This window comes from Misgurnus anguillicaudatus, chromosome 7 (genome assembly GCF_027580225.2).
Source record: "Misgurnus anguillicaudatus chromosome 7, ASM2758022v2, whole genome shotgun sequence".
Taxonomy (NCBI): Eukaryota; Metazoa; Chordata; class Actinopteri; order Cypriniformes; family Cobitidae; genus Misgurnus; species Misgurnus anguillicaudatus.
Window position 1 is genome coordinate 30975417 of NC_073343.2, and position 13271 is coordinate 30988687.

Consider the following 13271-nt stretch of genomic DNA (forward strand, 5'->3'; position numbering starts at 1 on the left):
AAAAAATCTTAAACACTAAATAAATGTAAAAAAATTCAAGTAAAATTAGCTTACCCCGTTGGCAGATTTATTTGCTTGTTTTATGCACAAAATCACTTAAATTTTATATTTTTGATCTAAAAACTAGACTTATTTTCTTATGTCATTTTGCTCATCAAGAAAAAACATCTTAATTTAAAAAAAATTAGATATTTTTACTGAAAACAAGACAAAAACACCAAGATATCTTCTTCTTGAAAATCATTTTTTGCAGTGCACTAACAAAAAACAACAACACTAAATTCAAGAAAAATTTGCTTAGCCCATTGGCAGATTTTTTTGCTTGTTTTATGCACAAAATCACCCAAATTCGATATTCCCGGTCTAAAAATTAAACCCACTTTCCTGCCGTTTAGCTCATCAAGAAAAAGCATCCCAATTCAAGAATTTTTTGATATTTTTACTGAAAACAAGACAGAAATACCAAGATTTTTTTTCTTAAAAATATTTTTTTCCAGTGCATTCATCTCTACGCTTCCCAGACAGCAGACGACTGTGGGCCGGATCTGGTGCGGATTTTCCCAGAGTCGTCTGCTGTCTGGGTTAGGTCGATAATCACGTGACTATTATGGAAGATATATTTAACCTTTACTCGTTCCTCAGGGTGAAATATTACACTGGGACACTGTCTCTCTTCTCCAGGTCATGTTATGCTTTCAGGAAGATAACTTTGTGATGGACCAAAGTGATAACTGGAAAGCCAAAAAGCTTTTAGGAGAAGAAGTACAGCAGTCCCGTTGTACCCGTTAAGAAAACAAATAAATCTAATGCAATAAACATCCAGATTAAAAAATAATGAATACAGCAGTGTTGATATTCAGGGATTACAGTACCAAGACATAGATGGACTGGCAATAGCATCTGTTTAGTTAAGGTATCCTTTACCTTGGTTCATTGAAATCACACACGCACATACACGCATACTCAATCCTGAGGGACACGCATACTCAATCCTCTCTGGCCCCGCCCTCAAATTTTATCAGCCAATCACTTCTCTATCGTGCTTGACAGTCTTGCTGATGAGACGGGCAGGTCTTAGTCAGTATGGTCCTTTAATCCATCGCTTCCCTTCTGAAACTGTACTCATCATAAGTCTCCACGTATCCTCCCTTATTCTTTACAGTGAGGTGGAGGGCAGTTTTTTCACCCGTCTCTGTGCTAGGAACGATGATTCGATGGGTTTCAGCTCCGGCGGAGGCTGGGAACTCTTTAGTGCGGAGTACGTGGCCGCCATCGCACCCTGTGAGAAGAGAGGACATAAAACATTTGACAGGCAAAATAAAAGCTAAATTGCTCAATGCAAATTTTAAATTAAGTTTTGGCAGTGGTACCTTGACAAGTTTGGCATCTTGGTGTTGTAGCTGACTGTTGGGAAGTTTGTCTCTCTGAACAATCCAGGGATGCTTTAATACCTGCTTGGCTGTGAGCCGCTGGTGTGGATCCACATGAAGCATCTTAGAGACCAAATCCTAAAGGGAAAAGCATTTGTGCGAGAAAGAACGGAGTGTTTTGCACAAAGCACACAACTACAAAAAAGCCCAGTGGAATAATTTGATTGGCTGTGAGGATGGGGGCGGAGTCACGGCCTACCTTAGCTGCATCAGACACTGCGTCCCAGTTGCCTCCCTTCAAGGTAAAGTGGCCACTCCCTATCCGACTCAGAATCTCTTCTGGAGTGTCCTCCGGTCCGTTGGCAAACGGAGTAAAACTGTTGAGAGAGAAAATGAGCGTGTATGTTTTAACATTAAATGTGTGAAATTAGGAGGATTAACAACGTTTATTCATTATGGGATAAAGTGTTGTTTTACCCAGCAATCATAGTGTACAGTAACACTCCAAGACTCCAAATGTCACAGCCCTCATCATAACCCTGTCTCTTCAGTACCTATAACACAAAACAAATCATAACAGGCAACAGTTATTGAGAAATCCTCTAAACATCAGATTTAACACACTGTTATTCTGACTTCAAAATGTTTTCCTATCAACTTGAACCAAGATTTTAAAAACAAATATTTCTTTGTTGACTTGACAAACAAATTTACAAAGCAAGGGTTTTAAAAGTTACCACAATCTCAGCATGATAATGCACATAATGTAATAAGTATGATATTACTATTGTAATGAAATGTTCATAGTAAAATAATTTTCTCTAAACGTAATAAAATCTTCAGCTCATAATGTAATAATTTTTATAACTGAAAATAATCACTAATAAAATGTATTACATTATAATCTCACAAAAATATTGTTATTGTCATAAACTTATTGTTAGTGGTGCTTGCATTTATATTGAAAAACAAAACAATCATTGGTGGATGCCAATTCTTTCCCTAGCAACCAAACAGAGTACCCTAGCAATCGTTTAGCGAGACCTATATCTCCGTATCAGAACATTATATGGTGCTTTTCAGTCCCTGCAGAAAAACGTGATCATGCAATCGCATGATTTAATGCATAATCAGACAAACTCCGCATATTTATGCGGCGGGCCGCATTTTTTCAAGTACGCCGCACAGAGCCGGCGCCAGACCATAACTAACAGGGGGGCACTCGGCTTCCAACGGGGGGCACGCAATAGCAACAATAACTTGCAAAAACAAGACATTAAAACAACAAATACAGCAAGCACACACTCATACAACTAGTACAGACTGTCAGCTCATTTCCCGTATAAAGTGCAAAAGACCACAAACTATGCGCAAAACTATTGAACTTCGACCGCGGCGTGAGCGCAAGCTGAGCTCCGCTACGCTCGCGCTTGGCTCGACGCAACAACAAACCGCCCTCGCGAGGCGCAAGCCATTGAAATGAATGTGTTTCATAGCGCAGCGCACACCGCGTCCTAGCTTTAAAAAAGCCGCTTTACCATAATCACGTCGTAATGCTGTTAACGGTCTACAGCCACACTTCACATTTAAGCTTACGTAATTTAAAACAACGCTAACTTACCTTTAAAATATCTGAAGACGGCGTGTACGAACATTAAACTTCCTAAAAACAGTGTCCTGTAGATTTGTAAATTCCACCTCGACCTCTAATCCCAGAGTTTGAGCCAGTCTGTGTTTGCATGAAGTCAGATGAAGCAGGCGGTGCTGGTTCGTTCTAAATGTTCTAATATCCATATTTACACGATCCATAAAATGCCGCGAAAACACACGTTGCTAGTGTCAAGTCACAAATATGCTAAAGACGTAACGGGTGAGACCCGGCAATACAACCAATCAGAGAAACTGGTCTATTTTAATTAAAGAAAACATATATCAACTATATTTTCCTCATTTGATTACATTACAAGTCATGAAACATTCAATGTTTAATTTATTTTAATTATTCTTGATATATATTAAAGTAATAAAAAACTTTGTAGGGGGGGCACAACACCTTGTTCGGGGGGGCACTGCCCGCAAATGCCCCCCCTTGACGCCGGCCTTGAAGCCGCACTTTCGCAGCATAAATTTCAGATGAACATAATTCAAAACATAATTCAGAAGCTGCAAACAGTTTTTTGCAAGTTCCCGCAGTTTTTTAGCCGGACGTTGTCATACTCAATTCTAGTCAGAATTTGAGTCTGATACCGCTCCATTGAGCTATAATTATGAGGCGTGTCTCAACCGAAAAATGCCTCTGCACTCAACTGGATAGACCTACGACCAATCAGAGCAACGGAGTGTGTGACGTATGTTGAAATTACATCTTTTGCAGCCTGACCGAACTTCGCTACAATGACACTAACATTGTGATTATACTAAGTCTGAGTTAGCGAACGTACATCAACACCTACTGTGTTTACAACATTTCATTTATATCACAACATTAAGTATTTACTAAGTCATACAGTAAGACTATCTCTTACGATTTGTACGTTAGGTGAACTTCATCCACGACGATACCCATTATGTTGGCTTTAAAATATTGGAGCCTAGCACGTCCCTCCACTTATTCAGCAACCACGATTCCGGGCTTCCGAAAAGAAGCTGGCAACGACCGCTAATTATATCCATCTCGTCATGCATGCTGAATTGCATCGCCGTGATACCAATTTCAGTTGTGACCAACTTTTGCCGAATCCCGTAGGAAGGACGGCAAAAACATCAACAAATGCCTTGCTTGCGTCTCTCTGTTCCTCTTTTAAAATCAATGCGCTGTCGATATCTTTTAGAACAGACTTAATGTCAGAATCCACACATCTGAATTCTACAGCGGCAGCCCTTTCATTGTAAACAGATTCAACACACGCGCTCTTTGGTGACGTGGTTGATTACGTTACTGTCCATCATCGTATAAAGCCCGCCCTGACAATTTGATTGGTTCGACCAGCTTTGGGTCTAGCATAGTAGCTCCTCAACGCAGAAACCCCAGACCGATCTTCCCGTTCTCAAAATGTTGTGGGCGGGGCTAAGATCGGCTGGCACCCAGGCTAGCAGTTTTTGCAAGTTCCCGCAATTTTTGCAAGTTCATTAAAATTGCATAAATATCCAGCATATTCCATCGCAGTTTTTAAGAAAACGTGCCACAAGATCAAGGATTTTTGCCTGCAACAATAAAAAAAAACTCTGTGTTTTTCTGGAAGGGCTGGCTTTTCCACTGGGTACAGTACATAGTACCCAATACGTTTTTTAGTACCACCTCAGTTAGGGTTCCATGCGAGCTGAGCTGATACTAAAACATGAAGTAGAAACACTGTAGATCAGTGATTGGTCTGCGAGAATTGTCAGTACTAGCGTCATTGCTTGCTAAATGCAAGATTAGCTTTACCTTTGTGCCTTCGAACTGACCCGTGGGGTACTATGCAATGAAAACGCGCCATTAGAGACCTGCAGGTGGTCTCGTTTTCTCCGTGGCTTGGACTGTAATCATTGGTGGATGCACCAATTCACTCCCTAGCAACTACCCAGGGTACTCTAGCAACCACAAAGAAACACACTAGCAACCACATAGCAACACCCTAGCAACCACGCCGGGTACCCTAGCAACCACTTAGCAACTGCATAGCAATAGCCTAGCAACCACCCTAGGTACCTTAGCAACCACATAACAACCAAACAGAATACCCCAGCAACCGTTTAGCAGGACCTATATCTTTGAATCAGAACATTTTAGATGTGTGTGCGCTCTTGTGATTTATGTTAGCAAACAGGACGTCACGAGTTTTGCCACGGCAAACACCACTTCAAATTTTCTTCACATTATCTCGCTATTATTATTATGGTACATTATTTTTATACATGAGCCAAAGACACAATGAAATCTTTTATTTCCCACCCGCATACCACACTGAAATGTGAAAACAGGAAATGAAATTAATGACAAGAAAATAAACATGTGAAATTAAAGGGTGAGACTTGGGAATTGGGAAAAGAAAGTATTAATAGCTTTAAGAAAATTCGTAACCAACTGAACAAAAAGGAACACAAAGTCACATATGGCTTTAAATGTATGGGCTCGAATGGCATGAATCCAAAAGCATGGTTGCGATGGAAAATTTGTTTATTTAAATTGAAAAAGAATGATTATATTGTAAACATTATTTATTTGCTGGTATTACCTTATGAACATAAGTTGCCACAATGTGGTCTGTTAATAATGTAATTAATTTCTCATACAATAACCAATTACATTGTGAAAATGTTTTATTACATTATGAGCTTAAGATTTTATTAGGTTTTGAGAAAATTACTATATTATTGTAATTAAATGTTCATAATGTCATACTTATAACATTATGCGCAGTATTGCTATACTACGGAGCCCCTAAGGGGACATGAAGCAAAAATTAAATAAAGTTCAGTTTCATGTGCTCACGTGAAACCTCCATGTGCAGAATTTTTTTTCAAGTTTAGTTTGGCGTGCTCACGTGAAAGCGAAAGTTTCACGTGCGCGCGCCATAGTATCACGTGAGCATGCGAAACTAAACTTAAAAAAAAATTCTGCACATGAAAGTTTCGCGTGAGCACATGAAAGTTTCGCGTGAGCACATGAAGGTTTCGCGTGAGCACATGAAGGTTTTGCGTAGGAACATGAAGGTTTCGCGTGAGCACATGAAGGTTTTGCGTGAGCACATGAAGGTTTCGCGTGAGCACATGAAGGTTTCGCGTGAACACATGAAAGTTTCGCGTGAGCACATGAAAGTTTCGCGTGAGCACATGAAGGTTTCGCGTGAGCACATGAAAGTTTCGCGTGAGCACATGAAAGTTTTGCGTGAGCACATGAAGGTTTCGCGTGAGCACATGAAAGTTTCGCGTGAGCACATGAAACTAAACTTTAGATTTTTTTACTTCAATGTCACCTTAGGGGCTTGGTACTATACACCCACATACAGTAAAATTTTATTAGGTTTTGAGAAAATTACTATATTATTGTAATTAAATGTTCATAATGTCATACTTATTACATTATGCGCAGTATTGCTATACTATGGAGCCCCTAAGGGGACATGGAGCAAAAATTAAATAAAGTTTAGTTTCATGTGCTCACGTGAAACCTTCATGTGCAGAATTTTTTTTCAAGTTTAGTTTGGCGTGCTCACGTGAAAGCGAAAGTTTCACGTGCGCGCGCCATAGTATCACGTGAACCTGCGAAACTAAACTTAAACAAAAAAAAATATTCTCCACATGAAAGTTTCGCGTGAGCACATTAAAATTCCACGTGAGCACATGAAAGTTTCGCGTGAGCACATGAAAGTTTCGCGTGAGCACATGAAAGTTTCGCGTGAGCACATGAAGGTTTCGCGTGAGCACATGAAGGTTTCGCGTGAGCACATGAAGGTTTCGCGTGAACACATGAAAGTTTCGCGTGAGCACATGAAAGTTTCGCGTGAGCACATGAAGGTTTCGCGTGAGCACATGAAAGTTTCGCGTGAGCACATGAAAGTTTTGCGTGAGCACATGAAGGTTTCGCGTGAGCACATGAAAGTTTCGCGTGAGCACATGAAACTAAACTTTAGATTTTTTTACTTCAATGTCACCTTAGGGGCTTGGTACTATACACCCACATACAGTAAAATTTTATTAGGTTTTGAGAAAATTACTATATTATTGTAATTAAATCTTCATAATGTCATACTTATTACATTATGTGCAGTATTGCTATACTACGGAGCCCCTAAGGGGACAAGGAGCAAAAATTAAAGTTTAGTTTCATGTGCTCACGTGAAACCTTCATGTGCAGAATTTTTTTTCAAGTTTAGTTTGGCGTGCTCACGTGAAAGCGAAAGTTTCACGTGCGCGCGCCATAGTATCACGTGAGCACGCGAAACTAAATTTAAAAAAAATTCTGCACATGAAAGTTTCGCGTGAGCACATGAAAGTTTCGCGGGAGCACATGAAAGATTTGCGTGAGCACATGAAACTAAACTTTAGATTTTTCTTACCTCAATGTCACCCTACGGGCTCGGTACTATACACCCACATACAGTAAAAATTGTATTAGGTTTTGAGAAAATTACTATATTATTGTAATTAAATGTTCATAATGTCATACTTATTACATTATGTACAGTATTGCTATACTACGGAGCCCCTAAGGGGACATGGAGCAAAAATTAAATAAAGTTTAGTTTCATGTGCTCACGTGAAACCTTCATGTGCAGAATTTTTTTTCAAGTTTAGTTTGGCGTGCTCACGCGAAAGCGAAAGTTTCACGTGCGCGCGCGACAGTCCCACGCGAGCACGCGAAACCAAACCTAAAAAAAAAATTCTGCACATGAAAGTTTCGCGTGAGCACATGAAGGTTTCGCGTGAGCACATGAAAGTTTTGCGTGAGCACATGAAGGTTTTGCGTGAGCACATGAAGGTTTCGCGTGAGCACATGAAAGTTTCGCGTAAGCACATGAAGGTTTCGCGTGAGCACATGAAAGTTTCGCGTAAGCACATGAAGGTTTCGCGTGAGCACATGAAAGTTTCGCGTGAGCACATGAAAGTTTCGCGTGAGCACATGAAAGTTTCGCGTGAGCACATGAAACTAAACTTTCGATTTTTTTACTTCAATGTCACCTTAGGGGCTCGGTACTATACACCCACATACAGTAAAAATTGTATTAGGTTTTGAGAAAATTACTATATTATTGTAATTAAATGTTCATTCATACTTATTACATTATGTGTAGTATTGCTATACACCCACATACAGTAGAATTTTTTTTTTTTAAAGCATTTGCCATTTATGTTTATCAGTCTACCCAGCATTTTACAATCTGTCACAAACACACACGCTCACCTCAGGTGCTACAAAGTTGGCAGTGTAACAGGGCGTCATGAGGAGGCCGTTGTCCGCCCGGAGCTGCTTGGCAAAGCCAAAATCACAGATGCGCAGAGAATCTGGATTTCCAGACTCATCAACATACAGAATATTGCTGGGCTTTAGGTCCCTGTGCACAACCTACAGAAATAAACCATTCGATTAGGGTAAGATTTCAGTGAAGAGTGCTTTAATTGAATCGATTGGGACCGAAATAAAGCATGCCACAAAAAGCCACAGTATAGTGGTCTATTTGTCTTAATTATGGTTCTTCTGGGGAAAAGGTCAACATAAACAATATTAAATCACGCTAAGTGTTTAAAAGGGCAGGACAGAGCTATGTAAAACCCTCTGAAGAGGAGAGGACGGCAATGCTTTGCCACAAACGCATATGGTACCTTGTTTTTTTTATAGTAAATGTACAATGGTACACTTTCATAACAGAGATTTTTTTCTGTCAGATAAAAATGTGTTTTCTTACCCCTTGAGAGTGCAGGTACTCAACAGTCTTTGTGATAGTGTGCAGTACGGCGCTGGCCTCTCTCTCCGAGAAAGACTTTTGCTTGAGGATTCGGTCCAGCAGCTCTCCTCCTCTCATGAGCTCTGTGACCAGATACACCTGCTTCCCGTTATCATACACCTATAACACAGCAAACACCAATGAAACCTGTTTTTTAAATATGGTGCAATGCACATATTATGCATATAGTATATTTGCATACAGTACATTGCTAGGCTCCTCTAGAGATCATTTTGTCATCAAAATTTAGTGTTTGTTAATTTAAAAATCAGATATGGCGTGCTAACATGTCTTGCTGTACTGCATGGATAATGCATACTGTAGGTGACACATCAATAATGCTGGTTCAGATTTAAAGGACCTTTTTTGTATATACTTACATCTTTAAGGGTGATGATGTTGGGATGCTGGCCGTATCTCAGCAGGATCTCAATTTCTTCAGACGGGTCAGTGCTTTTTTTTTCAATCACCTATCAGAATATAAGTGGTGTGTCAGACTACGTCTCTCACCCTTTACAGTTAATAATGCTCCTCTTTATATTTGATTAAAGTTTGATACACATGCTGGTTTGAAAATGCTATGATTGTTTTCTCAGTCATTGCTGATGTGTTTTATAATATATTTTAAAACCACATAACATGCATTTTCATTTATGTTACAAAACATGCATTTTACAATGATAAAATGTGTTCAATATTCTTTGTAAGCCTCTCTTTTTTAAATATACGCCTGTACTAATATTCAATTACTTTAAAGGGATAGTTCACCGAAAAAAGAAATTTCTGTCAAATTTCTGTATTAATTTGTATGTTCTGAAAAAACAAAGGAAGATATTTTGAGGGATGTTTGTAACCAAACCGAGGCACCATTGACTTCCATAGTTGGATAAAGGAATACTATGGAAGTCAATGGTGCCCCAGATCTATTAACTTTCTTTTATTTTTTTATTTATCTTTATTTGTGTTCAGCAAAACAAATAAATTAATACAAGTTTGGAACAACATGAGAGTCAGTAAATGACGACAGAATTTTCATTTTTCAGTGAACTATCCCTTTGAAGCTGCATTGCTACAATGCAAAATTCACTACAGAAAGAGTTTAAGTGAACACACAAATAAATCTAATTATAAAACTTCAATTAGCTCATACACTGCAAAAAATTATTTTCAAGAAAAAAACTTCTTAGTATTTTGGTCTTGTTTTCAGTGAAAATATCTAAAAATTCTTAAATTAAGATGCTTTTTCTTGATGAGCAAAATGACCCAAGAAAATAAGTCTAGTTTTTAGACAGAAAATATGAAATTTAGGTGATTTTGTGCATAAAACAAACAAAAAATCTGCCAATGGGGTAAGCAATTTTTATTTTTCTTGAATTTAGTGTTTAAGAAAAATGTTCAAGATTTTTTGGCCTACCCCATTGGCAGATTTTTTAGCTTGTTTTATGCACAAAATCACTTAAATTTGATATTTTTGATCTAAAAACTAGACATATTTTTTGGGGTCGTTTTACTCATCAAGAAAAAGCATCTTAATTTAAGGAATTTTTTAGGATATTTTTACTAAAAAACAAGACAAAAAATACTAAGAATTTTCTTTATTGAAAATCATTTTTTGCAGTGTACATAACATATCATATATCTAATAATATTATATAACCCCTGACTAGTAAAACCTCTTTGCAATGTCAAAAGGAGGCTCTAACCTTTACTGCATACTCTGTGTTGGTTGCTTTGTGTATGCAGCGTTTGCAGACAGAGAAGGAGCCCATGCCGATGTCCTCTTTCAACACGTAACCATCACTGAACAGGACGTTCTTACCGTGAAGCTGCTGCTTAGAGACAGGTGCACAACAGACAATCACACACGTGAACACAAACAACAGCTGTATTAAAATATCAAACATGTGCAGAATAACTCAAGTGTATGCTGGATAATAGAAGGATGGTGGTCTATTAACCCTTTAACTGCCAGCTCAACCAAACGGTTGAGCACATTTTGAGTCCCTATATTTTATTGAGAGGAGTACCTAACTTAACTCAAGCTGATTGAGCCATCTCTACTATTTGTGTAAGATATGTTTTGCCAAAAAAATCCACTAGATACCAATGTATCAATCAACAGCACTTGTCACAACACATCTTGTTATGTGGATTTTAGAAATAAAAAAATCACTTCTGTTATATGAACTGTTCTTGTTGAAATTTTGCAAGGAAACCATATTTTTTTGACATATTACACTGTAAGAGCCCTAACTTTACAAAATTATGTTACTTGGTGCCATGAAAAAACTTTCATATGTTTTGAATAATTTTTCAAAAACATGCTCAACCAAACGGTTGATTTGTCACTTAATGGTAAAAGTAGAAAAGCTAGGGTAATGTTTTTAGATCATCCATTTCTGCAGTCAGAGTGTACTATTTGCTATGAAATATACATTTCTGATCATTCACAGCTATGAATATGACACAGCTATTGTTATTTCTTTTTTAATATATTGAGATCATTTCTTAAGTATGTATTTTTGCCACTTCTGGATATTTTTTTGAAATAACTATAATGAATTCATATAATTAATGTATGGAAATCATTATTACTCATTAATTAATCAATAATTACTTCTTAAATGATGTTTTAAATTGTTTGAAGGATTGTTTGCAATGTTGGCTTACTCTACACAGCATTGCTGGTTTAAAAATAAATGTTAAAGGGGCCATGCCACATGACTTTTTTAAGATGTCAAATAAATCCTTGGTGTCCCCAGAGCACATATGTGATGTTTTAGCTCAAAATATCATATAAATAATTTATTATAGCATGTTAAAATTGCCACTTTGCAGGTGTGAGCAAAAATGTGCAGTTTTGGGTGTGTCCTTTAAAATGCAAATGAGCGGATGAAATGCAAACACTGATCACAATGATGGTGGTTTGTTGAAATTGAAACTTAGTTGTGCTGTGAATTATTTTCTCTGTCTCTCCCTCTCTGGATTAAAACACTGGAAATGGCAGTGCTGTGGTTGGAAAGTGCAAATTAAGGGGTGGTATTATTATAATAAGGGCTCCTTCTGACATCACAAGGGGAGCCACATTTCAATTACCTGTTTTTTCACATGCTTACAGAGAATGGTTTACCAAAACTAAGTTACTGGATTGATCTTTCTCACATTTGCTAGGTTGATAGAAGCACTGGGGACCCAATCATAGCACTTAAACATGGAAAATCTCAGATTTTCATGCCGTGACCCCTTTAATTTATTTAAAAAAAAGACAAAAAACATTATTTTGCACTACCAAACTTGACAGTGTGTTTCTTAAATCATAAAATACTAATATGCCATTGTATTACTATCTTTGGCCTTCTTTTATTTTAGGTTTTAAATGCAGAATATCCTTTTTTTTGTTAATTTTGGTCATTTTTATTGCAAAAAACATGAAAACGTCATGTCCTGCGTTAAAATGAAAACCTGAAATATTTTAATATGTTATACTTCAATAAATAAAGAAGATTTAATATACAAAACCATTTTATTTGGATTATGTTTGTAAAAAATTAGTATTATAGTTCATATTTTCTAATTTCCATAGTATGTGTTTGAATTCCTTTAAGTGACATATCAACCGTTTGGTAGAGGCCGATTTTTTTAAAAATTATGGGATGTGTTGAAAAAAAATACATTGATTGTGTTAAGTGGTGACATAAGGAGATCAGAAATGCAAACAAAATTTTTTTCAAATGCCTTTTTCTTGGTGTGGCAGTTAAAGGGTTAATAGTGAAGAAATCAGATGAAAGCCATTTACTTTGTGCACAATTATGATGGCAGACCTTATTTGTTATCAATCACATTAACATTAAACCACAGTTAAAAAATCCATCAAAAGGCATTACACCCCTACATCCACTGCTGATATGTAGAAATACTGCCATCTTGTGGTCAGCCATTTGACATTCACCTTCTACTTAAATCTTAGATCTTTAAAGGGATAGTTCGTCCATGGGTTTAATATTTAAAACATTTTGAATTACACACCCTCAAGCCGAAATTAAAACATTTTGAGTTATTTTAGAAAATGTCCTAGATCGTTCAGTTTATAAAATGTAAAGATATGGGGTCCACCTCCTTCAAGTCCGAAGCTTCAAGCTAGTTATTTTAAATATGGATTTTCCACGACAAAACCGCACGGATTACGGTTGAAAGGCCTTTGTTTATCCCCCTAGAGCCATTTGGATTACTTTTGTGAAGGACAGATGCACATTTTTGGACTTAAAGGAGGTGTACCCCATACCCTTGCACTTTATAAACGGAAAGATCTAGGATGTTTTCTAAAATAACTAAAATTATGGACATATGCATCTGGGACGGCTTGACGTTGAGTAAATCATGGGTTTAATATCATTTTTGGCCAAACTATCCCTTAAAGATATTATTTAGATAATAGATAATATAATATTAATTAGACATTATTAAATAATGGTAT

The 13271-nt window shown here is 37.3% G+C and overlaps 1 protein-coding gene across 3 annotated transcripts in view; it reads right to left on the minus strand.

Moving 5' to 3' along the window:
• Positions 1-376: 376 nt before the first annotated feature.
• rps6ka1 (ribosomal protein S6 kinase a, polypeptide 1) overlaps positions 377-13271 on the minus strand; it is a 35414-nt gene continuing 22519 nt past the window's right edge. For all 3 annotated transcript variants that reach the window (XM_055171579.2, XM_055171578.2, XM_055171575.2), the window contains 8 exons: positions 10501-10626; positions 9178-9267; positions 8759-8917; positions 8257-8418; positions 1848-1924; positions 1630-1747; positions 1371-1508; positions 377-1279 (listed from right to left, as the gene is read on the minus strand). In XM_055171579.2, coding sequence (XP_055027554.1) covers positions 1157-1279; positions 1371-1508; positions 1630-1747; positions 1848-1924; positions 8257-8418; positions 8759-8917; positions 9178-9267; positions 10501-10626 — 993 coding nt within the window. In that variant the 3' untranslated portion in view covers positions 377-1156. The remainder of the gene's footprint in view (positions 1280-1370; positions 1509-1629; positions 1748-1847; positions 1925-8256; positions 8419-8758; positions 8918-9177; positions 9268-10500; positions 10627-13271) is intronic.